We start from the raw sequence: 19,692 nt of genomic DNA on the forward strand, positions 1-19,692 counted from the left end.
CTTAAGTCAAACTTTAAAAATGAACACATTGGCTGGGTGTGGTGTGGTAACTCACCTTGTAATCCCAGCACTCTGAGAGGCTGAGGCTAGAGGATCACTTGAGGCCAGGAGTTTGAGGTCAGCCTAAGCAACACTGCGAGGCCTTGTCTACAAAAACTTTTTTTGTTTTTTTAATGAGCTAGGCGTGCTGGCGCATGCCTGTGATCCCAGCTACTTGGGAGGATCGCTTGAGCTTGGAGGTCGAGGCTGCAGTGAGCCATGATTGTGCTACTGCACATCAGCCTGGGTGACAGAGCGAGACCCTGTCAATGAATCAGTCGATTGATCAATCTGTACAGCCTTCTGGGTGGGTGTGTCACCTCGGCCCAACCTGGGTCGGGGACTGGACTAGGACACAGCCAAGAGGAATGGAGGCTAGAAGAAGCTAAAGGAGAGAATGGACATCTACATTTCCAGGTAGCTCTCTGGAAAAAGGTGAAAGCCCCAAAAGATCCCATAACATACGAACTCAGCCAAGGTCAGCCCAGAGGCTGACAGCTTTGAAGAACGCAGCCAGCTGACAAGAAAGGAGGCCAGAGGAGAGGCAGAGTGGAGCGGGGCTGCCACGTCAGCACGCGCTACGGGAGTCTCTCCCCCAAGAGAGGCTGCCAGTGGCTCACCTGGCTAGCGGGAGCTCTTGGGTAGGCACCAGGGATGGGGCTGCTGGGAAACAAAGGGGCAGCTTTCCACAGGGCTGGATTCTTCTGGAAAGGCAAGTCTCAGGCCACAGCCTGGGAGTCACATGAGGGATCAAGGAGCCTGTGCAAGTACAGCTATGTATGTTGGCACCCAACCACAGGGCAGCAACTGTTGTATTTTTTGTAGAGATGGGGCATTGCTAGGTTGCCCCAGCTGGTCTCGAACTCCTGGATTCAAGTGATCCTCCTGCCTCAGCCTCCCAAAGTGCTGGGATTAGAGACACATGCCACTGTGCCCTGCTCAATGACACAGATTCTGTTTGTAGAAGACTGCTTACCTGCCCCATCTAGAACTGAGATGCTTGAGTTACATTTTCCTGTGCATTTCCCTCCGGCTTTCCTCAGCTCTGGCATCTCGGGACGTTGGTCACTTTCAGCCTCCTTTTGCACTCTTCTCCCTCCAAACGAGGGCTTTGTGGATCTGCCTCCCTGCTCTCGCTTCTCTTCCTTAGCCGAAACCCTATAACTGTAAACTATCACCTGAACGCTATTCCTTCTAAATAATGTGGAATCACGAGACCAAACCAAAAAGTAAACAAACAGGTGGCCGCCTGACTGGATTCTGGGTTTCTTAAGTTCCCATGGGTATAAATGTAAGGGGAAATTGTAGTTGCAAAGTAAGGTATAAAAACAAGGCCAGGTGTGGTGGCTCACACCTGTAATCCCAGCACTTTGGGAGGCTGAGATGGGTGGATCACTTGAGCCCAGGAGTTCAAGACCAGCTTGGGCAACATGGTGAGACCTCATCTTTACACAAAAATACAAAAATTAGCTGGCATGGTGGTGTGCACCTGTAGTCCCAGCTACTCCAGAGGCTGAGGTGGGAGGATCACTTGAGCCCAGGAGGTGGAGGCTGCGGTGAGCAGAGGTTGCACCACTACACTCCAGCCTGGGCGACATGGCGAGACCCTGTCTCAAAAAACAACATAAAAAAAAAAGACATAAAGACAAGCCCGCTAGACCCATACTTCAGTCTCTCTCCTACAGCTACCGTTTATTCCTTCTGGGATGAGGCTGTTACATCCTGCACAAGAAGAACCTTTCTGTTCAGCATGCAGTACTACACTGTACAAAGCTATGCAGAATGCTGGGCTCTGCCCCGACAAAATTCCAAGATCAAGTTTCACCTTTTTATCCTGACCCGATCCAGCATAGTCTTCATAATTACCTAGCACAGCAGCTCAGAATGGAAAGCTTCAATTGCCCTGAGCTAATTGAAGGCCAGGGAAAGCAAACGTCTGCCCTAAAGTGACAAATGAGGGGAAGAGCTTGGATGATAAATCTGTTACTTATTCTGAAATCTACATGAAGGAGCTTGTTTTGTAAATGAAAAATTGGTCTTCACATGAACCTCTGTACACCAAGTCACCTCTCAGGGAAAACATCCAGGAAGATGACCCTCAGGTTCATTTAGCTTGTTTACAAATATTATATGAAAGCAAATTGTTCCCTAAAGAGCTCTATTTCGTATGCATTCAATGTTCAGCTGGTATTGGGATTTAGGATATACTCTCATTCTTCGCCTCCCCTCCCATCTGTCCCAACAAAATACAAGCCTGAGGTCAGTGCCAGCTCATCAGTGCTTGGCAGTGGCTCCTGCAGGCGGGGGCGGAAGTGGCTGCAAGAAGGCAGAGAAGGAAGACACTGCCAGCACCCACAGCTCCAGAGGCCGGCCCCAGATCTCATTTCAGTGCCAGTCTCTGGAGCCACCCAGAACACAGTCCTCACCCAAGGCATCTCGAAATTGAGGAGCAACGAACAAATGTGGTACCTCTAAACTTTCCTACAAGGTCTAAAATCTCATACCAAAAACAGATCTGTGCTACCAAATTTATTTTGAGATGTTTATGTCTTCTTGATTCCAAATGCCATGCTAGTGCAGAAGGATAAGTAAAGGCGATTTCAGTTACTAGTGTGTAAACTAAAATTCTAAATATAAAATTTTAGGACACAGAATGTACCAATATGGAAAGATTATTCACCATAATCAAGAAAGACTGACTCAAGGAAGGTCAGGCTGGTATTTATCCATTCAGTCACCAATCCATCTGCTTATATATCGACCTACCCATCCTTCTATCTTCCCATTCACTCACCCATCCACCTTCCCATGCCTCCATCCATCCATGCACCCATGTATCCATCCATGCACTTACCCTCCCATCCATCCACCCACTCACCCTCCCTTTCATCCATCCATCCACTTATCCATCCATCCATCCATCCACCCACCCACCCACTTACTTTTCCATTCATCCATCCACTTCCCTCCCATCCATCCATCCATACACCTCTGTATCCATCCACATACCCATCTATCCATCCATCCATCCATCCACTTACTCTTCCATTCATCCATATATCCATCCATGTACCCCTACATCTCATCCATGTATCCATCCATGCATCCATCTATCCACTTACCCTTCCATCCATCCAACTATTCATCCACCCACCCTCCCCATCCTCCAACTATCTACCTGAGGACTGGTCCATCGGTCTACTCATCCACCCATCTGTCCATCCACCACTCCTTCCATCCATCCAACCATTTATTGAGCACGTAATCTGCGCAGGATATATGTCAGGTACAGGGTACTGAGAAATGAAAAAAGTAAAATCCAGTCTTCTGGGAGCCAACAGTCCAGCCCAGCAGACAGCAAGGAATAGTGAAAGTGTACAAATACATTCGTGAAGTGAGTTTAAGAGTCACTGTCCCCCTGCCAAACCATCCCAGTCTGAAGAGGTTAGCACATTCATGGGGCAGTAGACGTCAACTTTCAAAGTAAACTCTTAAAAGATGGATTGATTAAACCAGAAGGTGTGTACAACTGTCAACCTTCAGTTGCATGGTGTCAAGGAACCCTCCACACAGGTTTCTCAAAAAGCCCTCCAGTCAGGTTTTGCCAAATGCCCCTCTTCTGTGCCACCCACAAGGTGACAGCTCCCTCTTCCCTTCATCTTAAAGGCTTTCACATCTGTCATGAACATAAAGCCTGATCAGCTCAAGGGTAGGATGACACCTCCTGACAGCAGGCAGAAGTGGTTACTATAAAGGTAGAATGCAGAAGCAGGGACATTTCTCCCAGTGTCAGGGACTGAACTGTGCCCCACAAAATCCATGTGCTGAAGCCCTAACCCTTAGTATCTCAGAATGTGACTGCATTGGAAGACAGGACCTTAGAAGAAGTAATTAAGGCAAAATTAGGTAATTAGGTTCCATTGGGGAGGGCTCTGATCCAATAGGACTGGGGTCCTTATAAGAAGAAATGATACAAAAATGCACAGAGGGACGACCCTGTGAGGACACAGGGAGAAGACTGCATCTACAGGCCTAGGAGAGAGGCCCCAGGAGGAACCAGTCCTGCTCACACTTTGATCTGGAACTTCCAGCCTCTAGGACTGTGGGAGAATCCACTTCTGTTGTTTGAGCCCCCCAGTCTTGGGGAGTTTGTTATGGCCACACTAGGAAACAGACCCAGTATTCAAGGGGCCCCAAGTCAGCAGGAGAGAGCATTTCCCCAAAGCAGGCTCCTGCTGGCTACGATGCCTGACCTTGCAGGTCTGGGGTGAAGCCTCTGATGGCAGTGAGGGTGGGGGGCGGTGGGCTGTTCAGGACAGAAGAGCTGGAGGGAAGCAAACGTGCTGGGTCTGCTCCCTCAGGTTCAGTTCTATTTTAGCTCAAACACCACCTGTTTCTCCCATAACCCAGCCAGAAGTCACTTTGCTCTCTCTCCTCTGAGCTTCTGAAGCATCATATAACTTAAAAAAAAAAGTATCATCACTTCAATTTGCCCTACTTGTCTTTATATTAATACAGGATCTTGAACTTCACAAAAAATGTTATCTCTATTTGGTTCACCTGAGCAACAACAAAAACAAAAATTCTGATCTCAACATTCTTTTGTTATCCAAACAGAATACAACAATACATACTTTTTGTTATGCATCGGTTATCACAGCAGCACTTCATATGATTTACACAGACATGTTTACGTTATTTTAAACTTATGGGTATCTTCAAACCTTTGTATTCTAGATTTTCTTTTTGGTGGGCAAAGGACAATCCCTTGCCTGAACTTTGACTTCTATTATTTTCCATTTACATTTTTCAAGTGTATTCTTTCTTGCTGGTCCTTCAGAAATTAAAGAGTCTCTGAAAAAAGTTGAAAACAACTTTTCAACCTACATATTCCCGAATTTCATCACGCCTCACCACTCAAAAAAAAACGCACCCAACAATTCTGAAAATTGCTGGTTTAGTAGCTCAAAAGCAGGGAGTTTCTGGAACTAATTTCTTTGGAGTGGTTATGCAGTCTGCTGGAAGACATGGCCTTGATGAATGAAGCATGGGGCCCCCGCTTCCTCTCGACCCTTTCAGTATCGACAGTGCCATTCACTCACTCTCACACAGCCTGCACGTGACAGCTGTTCAGGGCGACCCCCTCCATGCACAGCAGAGCTATACATTCTCACCAGCACGGGTGCCCTCTGCACAGATGATACGCTTGTGGCATCAGACAGAGCGCAGGGGCAAAGCAAGGCCCGCATGTGCAGAGCCCATCGAGCACTGCCCGCGATACACCGCACGGCCGGCCTCAACGGCCTGGGAGCTGGCTTGGAAAACAGACTGCAGCTGGTGCTCGGCACGTGACCCACTTGGAATCCACAGTCATAAAGCTCTAATTGTGCTTCTCAGACACAGCTAAATTCTGTAGGTGGATTATTCGTCGGCCTTTCTGACCCACGCATTCTTGGTTTCAGCCTCAGAGTCTGTTAAGTAACTGCAGAGACTTCCTACACAAGCAGACACACAATATCAATCCTGTCGCTGCAGAGTCACATAAATATTTGATCCCCTTGTAGAAGGCTAACAGCTCTGTTTAAGGCCAAATGAAATAAAACCCCATTACATGAGGCTCTTGAAAGCAAACTTTTAAATTGGTAATTTCTGCAACAGAACCTTGAGTTTTGAGGTCGGTGTTTAATGTGAATGTCACAGCAATCACACAAGATTCTCAACGCGACAGAACAATCCACACCCAGGGACCCTGTCGTGCATTTACTCCCATCCCTCCATCCGCCTTTTTAAAACAAGACTGCACCACATCTTCTGCAGAGACGCACTCTCCTCCTGCCCTCCTCGTGTGGTGAAGGGGAAGATTATACTATTTTTTTTTTTTTTTTGAGACAGGGTCTCGCTCTGTTACCCAGGCTGGAGTGCAGTGGTGCAATCCCCATTCACTGCAATGTCCACTTCCTGGGTTCAAGCGATTCTTGTGCTTGAATGAGTAGCTCAGCCTCCAGAGTAGCTGGGACTACAGGCACCTGCCACCACACCCGGCTAATTTTTTTTTCTTCTATTTTTAGTAGAGACGGGATCTCACCATGTTGCCCAGGCTGGTCTTGAACTCCTGGGCTCAAGCAATTCACCTGCCTCAGCCTCCCAAAGTGCTGGGAATACAGGTGTGAACCACTACGCCTGGCCCAGATTATACTATGTATTTAATCTAACCCTGTCCTCACCACGACTAAGCGGCTATGGTGCACATTCTGGAATTACGGCACAAAGCACTCTAATCTCCTGCTGCTGCCACAGTTTCTGCAGATGCTTGCAGCCTCTCTTTGGGAGTTGACTAACTCGATTTCTATTTTAAAGCTCAAAATTAACTCATTAACTAGGTCCAATTTAGGAAAGCCTGCCCTGTTCCTTTCTTACTAACAATCCTTAGAGGCAACTCCGATTTCCAGGCCGCAGCTAGGCACACAGCTGTGTGCTAGATAGCTAAAGCTGCCCTTCCATAAGGCACTCTGTGCAAAGACGTGCAGCTCCAGTATGTTAAACTGGACTTCTCATTATGTCTCCATAATCAATCTTACCGTGTGGAAAACACAGTAGCCATTTTAAGAACCAAAAAAATGTCACCGCCGTGTAAGAAGGCCTCCCTGCCCTGGGATGTGTCTCTGGGCAGGGCCGCAGGGTGCACAGGCTCTGCCCAGACCTCCAGTGCATCAGGGATGCTGGAAATCATGCCGGATTTCAGCCGCTTTGGGTTTGGCAAAAGCCAGACGTCCAGCCATGTTAACCAAGCACCCACCCATACAGAAGCCCACCCCCAGACACCTCTTCAGTAACTCTGAATCCAAATTTCACCCACCTCAGCGTGGACTGTCCCTCCTTGGCCCGGACTGTGAAGGGAAGCTCTTCTCTGTGCTCGCCAGGGTCCCCTGCCTGCCTTCGCAGTTCGACAGAAGCTTCCTGCAAAGGGCAACACAGTAAGACACCAAGTCCTCAAGCTGCCTTCCTCAGGACATCTGTGATTATGAAAGCCCTCATTTGTGGGTTTGCCTTGCCAGGGCAGCTCTACAAAGCATTTCATTGAGACGACTGAACTAAGACCCCGCGTCCACTTCTGTTCTGGGCAGGAAACAACTCCTACGTGAAGCCTGTAAAACCGTGTGGCACAATTGGCCAAAAGAAATAAAATAAAATACAGCTGGTCACAAATTACAGCGGTGAAGCCTCAAGCTCCAGTACTCGCCAGAGCCCGGGATTCTTTGCTCCTGACAGAGCAGGCATGGAATTCTCAGAGGTCATGCTGAACAGCCACAAGCCAGGGTATCCAACGGTGGAAATAAACACTCACAGCATCTGTATGGATTTTCAGGGCCGGGACACCACAGAGCAAACCAGCAGCCTTCTTTCCATGCACATATTAGATATCTTGTATTAAATATACTAGTGGTTCTTTTTTTTTTTTTTTTTTTTTGAGACAGGGTCTTGCTCTTTTGCCCAAGCTGGAGTATAGTGGTGAGAACACAGTTCACTGCAACCTGAACCTCCTGGGCACCGCCACACCTGGCTAAGTTTTTTTTCTTTTTTTGTAGAGATAAGGTCTTGTTTTGTTGCCCAGACTGGTCTGGAACTCCTGGCCTCAAGTGATCATCCTTCCTCAGTCTTCCAAAGTGCTAGAATTGCAAATGCACCACCACACCCACCCTGGATTCTTTTAAAAAGAAACTGCATCTATCACTGCAGAACTTCTTTTTTCTTTGAAATGTGCAAGTGCAGATGTAATAGGGAGAAAAAGCTTTCAAAGAGGGCAGGGGCGGGAGAGAAAGAGGCTGTCAACTTTGAAGCAGGGCTAAGAAATATGCAGTTTTCTAGAAAGCTGGACATTAACTCTCCCCATCAAAACTCTCACCTTAAAAAAGTGCAAACACTTAACGTGTTTTAAATACATTTCGCCCCAGAGCAATCCTTGAAAATACTTGCAAATAAAAAACAGAATACTAAAAAAACCCAAATACTATAAATATTAAATGTCATCCATCAGTGTTTGAAAAGTGGCTATTGTATGTCATGTTAAGCTTTTACATAAACCACGCATTTCCATGTCAGAGATGTTAGTTATCATTTCCCATAGTTTCTCCCTCCAAGTTCTTTGCTGAGGATGAAGGTAGGAGCAAGCTACCTAAGGGGAAACACAGTTAAAGCCAGAGATTATGGCAACGAGAACGGGAATGAAAAAAATGTGGGTTTTCAGGAATATGGCACTTTAAATAGCCTAGAATGTGTCAATTTTGTCCCCAAATACCTGTGACACAGAGGACACTAGGAGATCTGGAAAAGGTAAATGCTCACACAGCTGGAGATGAGTAGCCCTGGTGTCAGCCCCTGCATTCTGGGTGTGTCCTGCCCTCGGGTTAAGATGATGGTCTGCAGGGGCCGTGCCCCTGCTGTGGCTCCATGCTTACCTGCTTGTAGTGGTCTGTGGATGGCGAAGACCGGGACCTCCCATGAACGTGCTGCGGCCTCTCCTGCGGGTCCAGGCCCACATCCAGGATGTCATCCGCTGAGTGGCAGCGCCCGGAGCTCCTGGCCTCCAGAGGCTTCCTCTGTTCCTTCCAGGAGGCCTGATACTCTGCAAAGGTGCCGAGCCTCTGCGGCGGGTCTGACATCCCTGTCTTCTCCGCTGTGCTGTGAGCATTGAGGCTGTCCCCAAGGGAGGTGGTGCACGACCAGGGCTCCGTGCCCTCACATGTGCGGCCCGCTGTCCACGGCCTCTCTGGCTTGTCTCTCAGGATTCCATGAAGCGCTTGCCTCTGGGCAGGCCTCTGGGGAACAGGTTTGCTCGTTTCCTCAAAAAACTTCCACCTGTCAGCAAACGTGCCCACAGTCTCCTCAGATGTCCTGGGGTGCTGGTGAGGACTGTAGCCCCTCGTGAGGCCCACCTCGTTCATCTTCTCGGGTTCCGAGTAGGACTTCAGTTTCTGCTCAGCTGTGAACCGTCTCCGGCCTCCGATGCGGGGCGGGTGGGGCCCGCCACCTGTAGATGAGGGTGGCTGGGCCAGGCCTGCCTCCCAGAAGTGGCGGACAGTGTCTGGATCCCCCATCCGGTGTTCCAGTGATTCCGGGTATAGATCTGCTGGGTTGGGGTCCAAGTCGCGGCGCTTGAAGGACGTGGCCCTCAGGACTCGGGCTTGGGCCTCCTTCAGGTGGTCTTTATAGGTGCCAGCAAAGGGTCCTTCCTGGGTGCCACCTCCCAACCCGGCCCTCCAGCGGCCAGTGGCATCCTCCGCCTCGCCTGCTGCAGTCAGAGCCACTGTGCTCCGGCTCTTCTGCAGCTTGGCTCTACGCATCTGGATCTCATTCCGCAGGGTGGTCGCAAAGCGGTCGCTTCTCCGGGTGGGCTTGCCCACGTGGGCATCGAACGGTGGCGGTCTGGTGGCGCTGTCCTCTGGGCTGCTCTCAGGCCGGTGCTTCCCCTCCTGGGTCAGGGAGTGTAACAGGGGCGTCTCCTGCGGGCAGATCCTGCTGCTCTCCCCATCTGCCCACGTGATGCTGGCTGCCAGCCTCTGGCTGGCTTTTTCTGCACGGCTGGCCCTGGGAGGCTCCTGGGCTCCCACGGAGCAGCCCTCGGCCCCTGTGTCCAGTGGGTAACACCGTCCTGTCTCGCAGGCATCTGGAGGACCCTCAGGCTGAGGTAGGTGACGGTGTGGGCTCTGGCCCACCGTGGGTGGGGGAAGACTCTTGAGGGCTCCAGGGGCCGTGTCGGAAGGCCAGCATCCTGCCCAGAGCTGTGCCACTTGCGGGCCTCCCTGCACACAGGGCCGGGGGCCCTGCCAGCCACTCCCCAGCTTCTGGTCACAGCTGCTGAGCCCCTTCACCTGAGGAAGGCTGTCGTTCTGGGAGCTGGCAGCCGCTGGCTCCTGCCCAAGGCTGTCAGCACAGAGTGGGCTGTGGTCACTGTACAGGGGAGGGTGGCGGCCGCTACGAGGAGACTGAGGGAAGCGCATATCTGAGCTGGACAGAGAGGCCTGCAGCCTGCTGGAAGCTCCATCCTTGGAGGGTGGCCAGCTGCCATCTGCGCGGGCCTCCCGTGGGCAGCCCGGGCCTCCCGATCCCTTCCCGAGGCTCCCTGGGTGTGCTGACCTCCAAGGCCGATCAGTGGGCTCTGGTCTCCAGTCACCACGGGGCTGAGCCTGGGCCGGGGCCGTAAAGTGCTGTGCCATGGCCACCTCTGAGAACACAGGGCCCTGGGCCTTCTCGTGGCTCTTGGTGGCAGCAAAGCTGTCACTGCGGAGAGGAGGAGGGGGAGGGGGTGGGGATGCTGGTGCTTTCTTCTTATCGGGAACATACCAGACTGGCCCAAAATTGGACCTCCCAGGGACAGCCAGCTTGGGCTCGGCATTGTACTCTGGCCTGGGGCCTTTGTCGCTGTCACTGGGGACCCTGGACGGGAAACACCTGAGCTTCTCCTCCAAGCCCTGAGGGTCACCTGCGGCCTGGGCCTGCCGGCCACCCTGTCTGGGAGCCTCCCAGAGGCCTACACTGTAGAGGATGTTCTCTGCAGAGGATGTGTCGGCTTTGGACAAGGTGTGGTCAGGAGTGCTAGAGCTGGTGGAGAAGGAGCCGTAGGCTGAGTCGCGCTTGCTGTGGCTGCCCAGGTGGTCGATGCTGCTGTTGGACTTGGCCACCGAGAGGCGACTGGAGGGGTGGTCCAGGCTGCCAACACTCCCCAGGGAGCTGAAGTGGTCTAAGGTGCGCTGTAGGTTCGTCTGCTCCCAGGAACTGGACAGGTCGTGGGAGGAAGAACTGCAAGAATGAGAAGAAGGACAAGGCAGGGTGTGCTTTAGCATCAGCAATGGCAAACGGCAAGGCGGTGGATGCAGCTGGCCCTCCATGGAAATACCAAAACGCCAAACAGCAACTTCCCAGGGTGAAGTTGCTGAGGCTGAGGTTACAGCTCAGCACATCTGGATTTTAGCAGAGACAGGGAGAAACTAAGCACAGGCTGAAAAGACTGTGTCCTCCCCGTGACATGCCTTTTTAGCAAACGAATGCCTTGCAACCCTAGCGCACATTCTCAGCCTGATGCCCCGATCGTCTGCATTTACACGTCTATGGTCAATCAATAGTGAAGCACAGGGGTGGGCACACCACAACTCAGGTGGTTGTTGTTGTTGATTTGGGTTTTTTTTTTTTTTTTTTTTTTTTTTGAGACAGCCTCACTCTGTCGCCCAGGCTGGAGTGCAGAGGCATGATCTCAGCTCACTGCAACCTTCGCCTCCTGGGTTCAAGCAATTCTCCTGCCTCAGCCTCCCGAGTAGCTGGGATTATAGGTGCTTGCCACCATGCCTGGTTAATTTTTTTGTTATTTTTAGTAGAGACGGGGTTTCGCCATGTTGGCCAGGCTGGTCTTGAATTCCTGACCTCAAGTGATCTGCCCGCCTCGGCCTCCCAAAGTGCTAGGATTACAGATATGAGCCACTGCACCCAGCCCAAATGGTTTTTGTATGTTTTATGGTGGTGGAAGAAATCAAAGGCACACTATTTTTCCTATTTCACCTGTGAAAATGATATGAAATTCAAATTTCAGTTCATATGTGAAGCTTTACTGGAACCCAACTGTGCCCATGTGTCTGCATATTGTCTGTGGCTGCTCTTGTGCTATAATGGCAGAGTTGAGTAACTGAAACAGAGATGTGTGGCCCGCAAAGCCAAAAACATTTACTAGCTAACCTGTTACACACCAGGTTTGGTGGCTCACACTTGAAATCCCAGTGCTTTGAGAGGCTAAGGCAGGAGGATCACTTGAGGCCAGAGGATCACTCAAGGCCAGGAGTTTGAGACCAGCCTTACTTAGCAACATAGTGAAACCCCCATCTCTATAAAAACTTTTTAAAACATTGGCTGGATGTGGTGGTGCATGCCTGTAGTCCCAGCTACTTGGAAGGCTGAGGTGGGAAGATGGCTTGAGCCTGCGAGGCTGAGACTGCAGTGAGCTGTGACTGCACCACTGCACTCCAGCCTGGGCAACAGAGTAAAACCCTGTTTCAAAGATAATAATAATAATAACAATATCACACACTGCTGTGTTCAGCTTTCAGCTAACTAGTTACAACAAAGTTATTGATGCTAACACCAAAAAACACAGGCTTCTAAACAGGATGGCGTCTAAGAGGATGAAATTAACAGTGAGTTGAAACACTGATTCCTCTGTAAGGTAATAACTGTGTGTGACTGAGAGCTAGCTCTCAATGGTGAAACTATTTATCCAGGATGTTAAGTGCTTTCTTTAAAGCTCAACAAAGCTGAGACGTTCACCCTTCAACAGGAAGAAGCTGTGGCTCCACTAGGTTGGTGGAGAATGAGAGAACCATGTGACCAGGACAGACTACTACAGAACAACTGGCTGTCAACTGTGGGAGGAAGAGGACTGTTTGGGTCACCATCTTCTATAAGAACAGACCACGTATCCTCAAACCCGGGGCATGCTCCTGACTACCCACCAATATTCCGGAAGGGATTTTTCTGCGAGATCCCAAGTCCAAGCAGATCTAGAGAACTCTGAGCACTGTTTCCACACAGATGTGGGCAGTGTGCATGTTTCTTTCATCAAGAGACTGCCAAATTGGCTTAATGGAGATCTTACTACCTTGAGCCACTTCAGGAATAAAATAAAAGGCCCACTGTTCACTTAAGTGTTACTACTCAGTTGAGAATCTGTGTGTGTGTGTTTCAAAAATACACTGGGCTCTAAATACCATCATCTTTTGTCACTTTAGGGGTAATATTATATTTCAGTTGCCTTTCTTTCATGTCATATAAATCTTTACCTTGCAATTTTACAGACTAGTATTTTTTTTTTCTTTTTTTTTAAGAGACGAGGTCTTGCTCTGTTGCCCAGACTGGAGTGCAGTGGTGCAATCATAGCTCACTGCAGCCTCAAACTCCTGGGCTTCAGTGATCCTACCGCCTCAGTCTCCTGAGTAGCTGGGATTATAGGTGTTCACACAGTGCCCAGCTAATTTTCTTTTATTTTTAATAGAGATGGGGTCTTGCTGTGTTGTCCCGGGTGGTCTTGAACTCAAGCAATCTTCCCACGTTAGCTTTCCAAAGTGTTGGGATTACGGGCATGAACCACTGCGCCCAGCCAAGACTAGTATTTATTAATAGCCAAAAACTGAGTGGTTACATTAGCTCCAAACACACGCACATACCTGAACACACACACACACACACACACACACACCCAGACATGCTCACTCATACTCACACACTCACATATACATATACACGTGCACACACATGCACATACAAGCAAACAGATGCACATGCACACATACAGGCACACACGAACACATACAGATGGACACATGAACATTCATACACATACAAGGACACACAAATATGTAGAAATACACACACACACCCATACACCACTCACACCCATAAACACACAGATACACACACACACACACACACACACACACTCACATAAGCAGGGAGACATCCACACACGCACACCAAAACCAGACTATCTGCTGTTACCGCCATCCTCTTAACAGGAGACTAGTGAGGATACTGCCACTAACGCCAAGAGGGTTGAGGAGAGGCTACCAAAGCTGAACAGAAGCTCTTGGGAGCTTTTACAAGATACACCTGCCGCCCCATATAGCTCTCCTGCCTTCCAGTCTGTGTGTAAAACCCTGGAAAGGAGAGGGGTGCGGTAGACGCCATCCCACCGGCTCGGAACCCTACCGCCTGGCATCCCACCTGGTCAATCCCAAAGGAGCTTGGCCAAAACCCAAGTCCTATGCTCCCCTTCTTGCTCACGCCTTGTCTTGCCATTTCATTTTGTGTCACATGCTTGCCAGTTCAGTCAAAAATTCAGAGCACTCCAACTGTGATTATGTGTCAGTGGCCCAGTCTCATCAGAAACATCAAAATAATTCTGCAGTGTGCTCCCTGTAGAAGGCTGAACAAACCTGGCGTCCTGGACGGGAATGGGTGCCTACCTCGCATGGTGTCGGCCAGACCAGGAAGGACAGCTGCTGGCGGAGGGGAACGGGGAGGCCGCTAGCTCAGGGTGGCTGTCAGAGAACTTGGTGGCATGCCAGGAGTGAGGCCTCCAGCCCAGCTCGCTCCTCCTAGAAAAGAACGCAGGGGAGGCGGGGGTCAGGGACTGCACACAGCGCTCACCCTCGTGCCAAACAGTGCAGGGGGCTCAGGGACCGCACACAGGGCACACGCTCATGCCAAACAGTGCAGGGGGCTCGGGACCGCACACAGCACGTGCGCTTGTGCCAAACAAACAGTGCAGGGGGTTGAGGACCGCACACAGCGCATGCGCTCTCGTGCCAAACAGTGCAGGGGGCTCGAGGACCGCACACAGCGCACGTGTGCTCATGCCAAACAGTGTGGGGAGCTCGGGGACTGCACACAGAGCGTGTGCGCTCGAGTCAAACAGTGCAGGGAGTTCAGGGAATGCGCACAGCGCGCACGCTTATGCCAAACAGTGCAGAGACTGACACTGGTCACAGCAACTCAGGCAGGCGCGTGGCACCACGTTCAGGGGTTGCACACTTAATCCAAACGCACACCTTCTTTTTAGATTTTTGCTCACTACCCATTTGCCCTAACCAGAGTGGGAATCACAGGCTCCAGATGTGCAGCAGCCCTTTATTTTTGCCATGGAGTCTCACTTTGTCGCCCAGGCTGGAGTGCAATGGATCACTGCAACCTGGGCCTCCCAGGTTCAAGTGTTTCTCCTGCCTTAGCCTCCCAAGTAGCTGGGATTACAGGCGCTCACCACCACGCCCAGCTAATTTCTGTATTTTTAGTAGAGACCAGGTTTCACCATGTTGGCCAGGCTGCTCTTGAACTCCTGACCTCGAGTGATCCCCTCACCTTGGCCTCCCAAGGTACTGGGATTACAGGTGCGGGCCACTGCACCCGGCCGGCCCTTATCTCTAAAATGTGTTCCTCCATAAATATGGTTAACTTGTCAATTTAAAATCTTATAAATGTAAAAATAAAGAACATTTATTCTAAATAAACGAGTACACAAATTTTGCCCTCTGCCCGCCCCAACATGTACATACAGAGAACCTCCTGCCTTTCACTGGAGAAAAGGTAAATGAGTCCCCCAGGCAGCCAGGTCACACAGAGTTCAGACAGCTTGTGTCTGTTTACCTAGGTAACAAAGTAAAGACAGCCACCTTCTGGTTGACTAAGACTAGTAGCCGCATCTCACCCTGAGTCTCTTAGTCAACCAAAGATCCCCCCAGGGAGTCATGACAACCCGCAACAAAAGGCTAGAGTCCCTTCAGCCAGGGCTCCTGAACACAGAGGGGCTTTCCTGCGCTCCCCCACCACAGTCCCCACCATCCCATGTGTGTCTTCTTAAGTGTCTTGGCCACATCTGCCCAGATGTGATGAGGTGTGTCTGGTTAGAAATCCCGATGGATGTCGGTAATGCAATAGGGCCTCCAGGGGAACACTGCCGGGTGGGAGATCCTTCCGCACTCACTTCTCCAGCCTCATGGTAGGAAGCCAGCTTTACTTTTCTCTAATTTGGGATAGAAGTGACAGCTGATAGCCCAATCAAGAATGGAGAACAAGCTCAAGTGGGCCTCTTTAAATACTTTGTGGAGATCAGACGTTTTTCCCAGCAGGCAAAAACATTAAAGAATATTATGCAATAAAGAACATCTTACAAAATAAAACTGAAAAACATTTATAACACAAACCTTTCGATGACTCAGATCATTTTAACGAGGAAAAGTATATGGGTGGCAAAATGTGGAACATGCTGACTTTATGATAGTTTCCCAGGAACCAAAGAGAAAGTTTAAAAGACAAATTCAGCACCCCATGGAAGGAAAGCAATTGTAAAACCCAGACTGTACCTCATGGAATTTCTCAAAATCCTCGTAAGGAAGGTTCTGGCCATGTGAATTTCATTTTCAGCTGGCTTTCTCTGTGCTATGACATCCACAACTTCTTTCATCTTCCTTTATAGTTAATTAATGAAGAAAATAAACTAGACTGACTGAAACTGGAGGAAAGGGGAGAAAAAGAGAAGGCTAGGAAAAGAAAACGTCTGACACTCACGATGACACTAGTTCAACCCTGCTATGGGAATAACTGGGCTACTAGCTGGTTTAGAGGGTCAGCAGTTCTCCATGGGTACAATAAAAGTTCTCCCAGATAAACTATTATTAGCAAGCACATATAAGAATATTAGCAGCAGATTTTGTTCTCACAAAGTATGCATGCAAATGACTGGGTGCTGTGGCTCACACCTGTAATCCCAGCACTTTGAGAGGCTGCTGTGGGAGGACTGCTTTCGGCCAGGAGTTTGAGATCAGCCTGGGCAGCATAGCAAGACCCCATCTCTGCACAAAAATAAAAAATCAGCCAGGCGTGGTGGCACACGCCTGTCGTTGCAGCTACCAGGGAGCCCAGGAGGTTGAGGCTGTAGTGAGCCGTGTTTGCACTACTGCATTCCAGCCTAGGTGACAGAGCAAGACCTTGTCTCTTAAAAAATAATATATGTGTAGGCCAGGCGTGGTGGCTCACGCCTGTAATCCCAGCACTTTGGGAGGCTGAGGCAGGTGGATCACGAGGTCAGGAGATCGCGACCATCCTGGCTAACACAGTGAAACCCCGTCTCTAATAAAAATACAAAAAATTAGCTGGGTGTGGTGGCGGGCGCCTGTAGTCCCAGCCATTTGGGAGGCTGAGGCAGGAGAATGGCATGAACCCGGGAGGCAGAGGTTGCAGTGAGCCAAGATCATGCCACTGCACTCCAGCCTGGGCAACAGAGCGAGACTCCATCTTAAAAAATAATAATAAAGTTAAAAAAATATATATATATATATATATACACACACACACACATACACACACACACACATACACACACATGATAGATTATGAGGAATTCAGTGACCTTGAGATGCCATGGCATGAGGAAGCCCAAGTGAGCCACGCAGAAAGGCCGTGTGGAAAGCAACACCAGGCAGCCCCAGCTGTCGCCCAACCTCCTGGCCCACGCACCAGACACAGGAGAGAAGGAAGTCATTTGCACATATGGCCCCTGCAGAGGCGACGTGGAAAAAGACTGAGGAACCCAGCTAGCAGCCAGAACCAAGGCCCAAGCCAACCCCGTGGAAGGCCCCTGTCATGGGGTGAGGGAGAGAGTGAGTCCCAGCTGTGCCCTGCCTCTATTCCTAGCTTTGGCCCTGGACAGATGCACATCAATCCCGGGTGTAGCCACTGACGAGTCATGAGGGAAGAGGGAAGTCACTTATCCTCATTCATAAGTGGTTAATTTATTCAAAGTGACAAAAGCCAAAGTTCAGCTCCTTGGTCATTCTGGCCACATTGCGAGTGCTCAGTGACCACATATGGGTAGTGGCTACTGCATGGGCAGCACAGATATGGAACATCTGCAGCCCTGCAGCTGGAGCACTGCCTTAGAGATATAGTAACCCCATCTCATCTGCATGGCAGGGACGCTGCTACCCGCCTGCGACTGTTTGCTGCCCGTGACCCTAGCACAGTGACTGTTTACACCGCCTCCCTCCCCAACACTTTCATAATGTGCAGATAACTACCTTTTGGAGATTTTCTAGAGCATATTTTTAAATCTTGAAATAGCCAGTCCTAACACATAGCATGCTTCTGAGTACCTCCGTATAGGCCAATTGCTTTGTGCTCAATTTTATGACTAGAAATTCTAGTTGACACCACTAATTTTGGGGCAACTTTTCATGCAGCAAAGAAGATCAAAATGGAGAGTAATGATCTTAAATCTGCTTTTAAAAATATAATAATTTTTATTTTTAATTTTTTGTAGAGATGGGGTCTTGCTATGTTGCCCAGGCTGGTCTCAAACTCCTGGCCTCAAGCAACTCTCCTGCCTCAGCCTCCGAAAGCATTGAGATTACAGGCATGCGCCACTATGTTCAGCCTTAAATCTGCTTCTGAAAATATCCAGGAGGTATCTTCCTCCCCATGTACATAAAGCTTCAGTTTGCAGAACTGTTTCAAAGAAAATGAATCATCCCCATGCACTGATTCCTTAAATCCAAGTATGAAGAGAAATTAGCCCTTTAACTTGGTCAGTTACATTCAGGAGACAGCAGCTTGGTGGTAACATTCACCTAAACCAGCAGTTAGCCAAAAAACCCAAAACACATCTCAACCTTCCACTGGCCTCAGGCTAAAATAAAAATTAATTTAGTGTTGCAAATGAATAAGGCAGTGACCACAGAAGCCTTCTAGCAGCTGAGAAGGCTAAACAATCCCGTTTCTGGACCAAAATGTCATTCTGTTGAAATCTGAATATTATGTTTTAAAACAAAATTGTAATAATCATGCCAGATTTACTCTTTTACCTTAGAAGTTTATTCTGTAATGATGACATTCAGCTTGTATCTAATACACACTTTAACAGCTGGACATTTAGTCAAAACGTATACTGTTCCATGGGTGGAAGACTGGACAAACAAAATGTGGTCTATCCATACAATGGAATATTACTTGGCAATAAAAAGGAAATTTTGACATATGCTACAACATGGAAGAACCTTGGGGACGGTATGCTATGTGACAGTAGCCAGTTACAAAAGGACAAATACTGTATGATTCAACTTACATGAGGTACCTGATTTGTCAAAATCATGAATGCAGAAAGTAGAATGGTGGTTGCCAGGGGTGGGGGAGGGGAGACTGAGAAGTTGCTGTTTAATGTATATAGAGCCTCTGTTTTGCAAGATGAAACGAGTTTCTGGAGATTGGTTGCATGACGTGAATACACTTAACACTACTGAACACCACAATGGTTAGGATGGTAAATTTTGTGTGTATTTTACCATAATTATCAACAACAACAAAAACCCAAAGTGTATATTGTGCATCTCCCACAGCTATGGGACATCCCTGTGGATGTGTCCATCGGTGGGGACAAAAAGACACAGGGTTGAGGTTAAAATGCGGCCAGGGAAAAAGGAAGATAGGAGAGTCCGAACAGGGGCATCACAGCCAGGGAGGTTGATGGCATGGAAGAGGGCTTTCCCATGGACGGGAATGCATGTGCAGAAGGCAGCTTGGGTGGGAGTTGTCGGAGGCAGGCAGGGAACCTGGCATGGAAATGAGACTTCCATGCCTTCATAAAATGCATCTTACCTGGTTTACACCTTTCAAACTGTCTGAAGAGAATGAGCAATGCTGTATGAGGCAATGAAAAAATGAAAACAAACCCAGAAGCTCCTTTTTAAAAAGATAACATACAGATATATGTGTTCTCATATATGACACAGTCAGCAGTTCTTACACGAATTGTGGCTTTTTTTGTTTTGTTTTTTGTTCGTTTGTTTTGTTTTGACAGGCTCTCCCTCTGCCACCCAGGCTGGAGTACAGTGACGCAATCATGGCTTACTGCAGTCTCGACCTCCTGGGCTCAAGTGATCCTCCCACCTCAGCCTTTTGAGTAGCTGGGACCACAGACACACACCACCACGCCCAGCTAACTTTTTGTATAATGAGAGATGGGGTCTCGTTATGTTGCCCAGGCTGGCCTCACACTCCTGAGCTCAAGAAATCTGCCTGCCTCAGCCTTTCAAAGTGCTGGGATTACAGGCGTGAGCCCCTGTACCT

At 49.2% G+C, this 19,692-nt stretch overlaps 1 protein-coding gene across 1 annotated transcript in view; it reads right to left on the bottom strand.

Annotated features, from left to right (window-relative positions):
• Positions 1–19,692, bottom strand: part of SHROOM2 (shroom family member 2) — an 83,223-nt gene that overhangs the window by 44,594 nt on the left and 18,937 nt on the right. Inside the window, exons 3-5 of the mRNA XM_011950911.1 lie at positions 14,043–14,174; positions 8,496–10,836; positions 6,896–6,996 (exon numbers count right to left, since the gene is read on the bottom strand). Of these exons, the coding sequence (XP_011806301.1) occupies positions 6,896–6,996; positions 8,496–10,836; positions 14,043–14,174 (2,574 nt within the window). The remainder of the gene's footprint in view (positions 1–6,895; positions 6,997–8,495; positions 10,837–14,042; positions 14,175–19,692) is intronic.

Source organism: Colobus angolensis, unplaced genomic scaffold (assembly GCF_000951035.1).
Source record: "Colobus angolensis palliatus isolate OR3802 unplaced genomic scaffold, Cang.pa_1.0 Scaffold310, whole genome shotgun sequence".
NCBI classification, from domain to species: Eukaryota; Metazoa; Chordata; class Mammalia; order Primates; family Cercopithecidae; genus Colobus; species Colobus angolensis.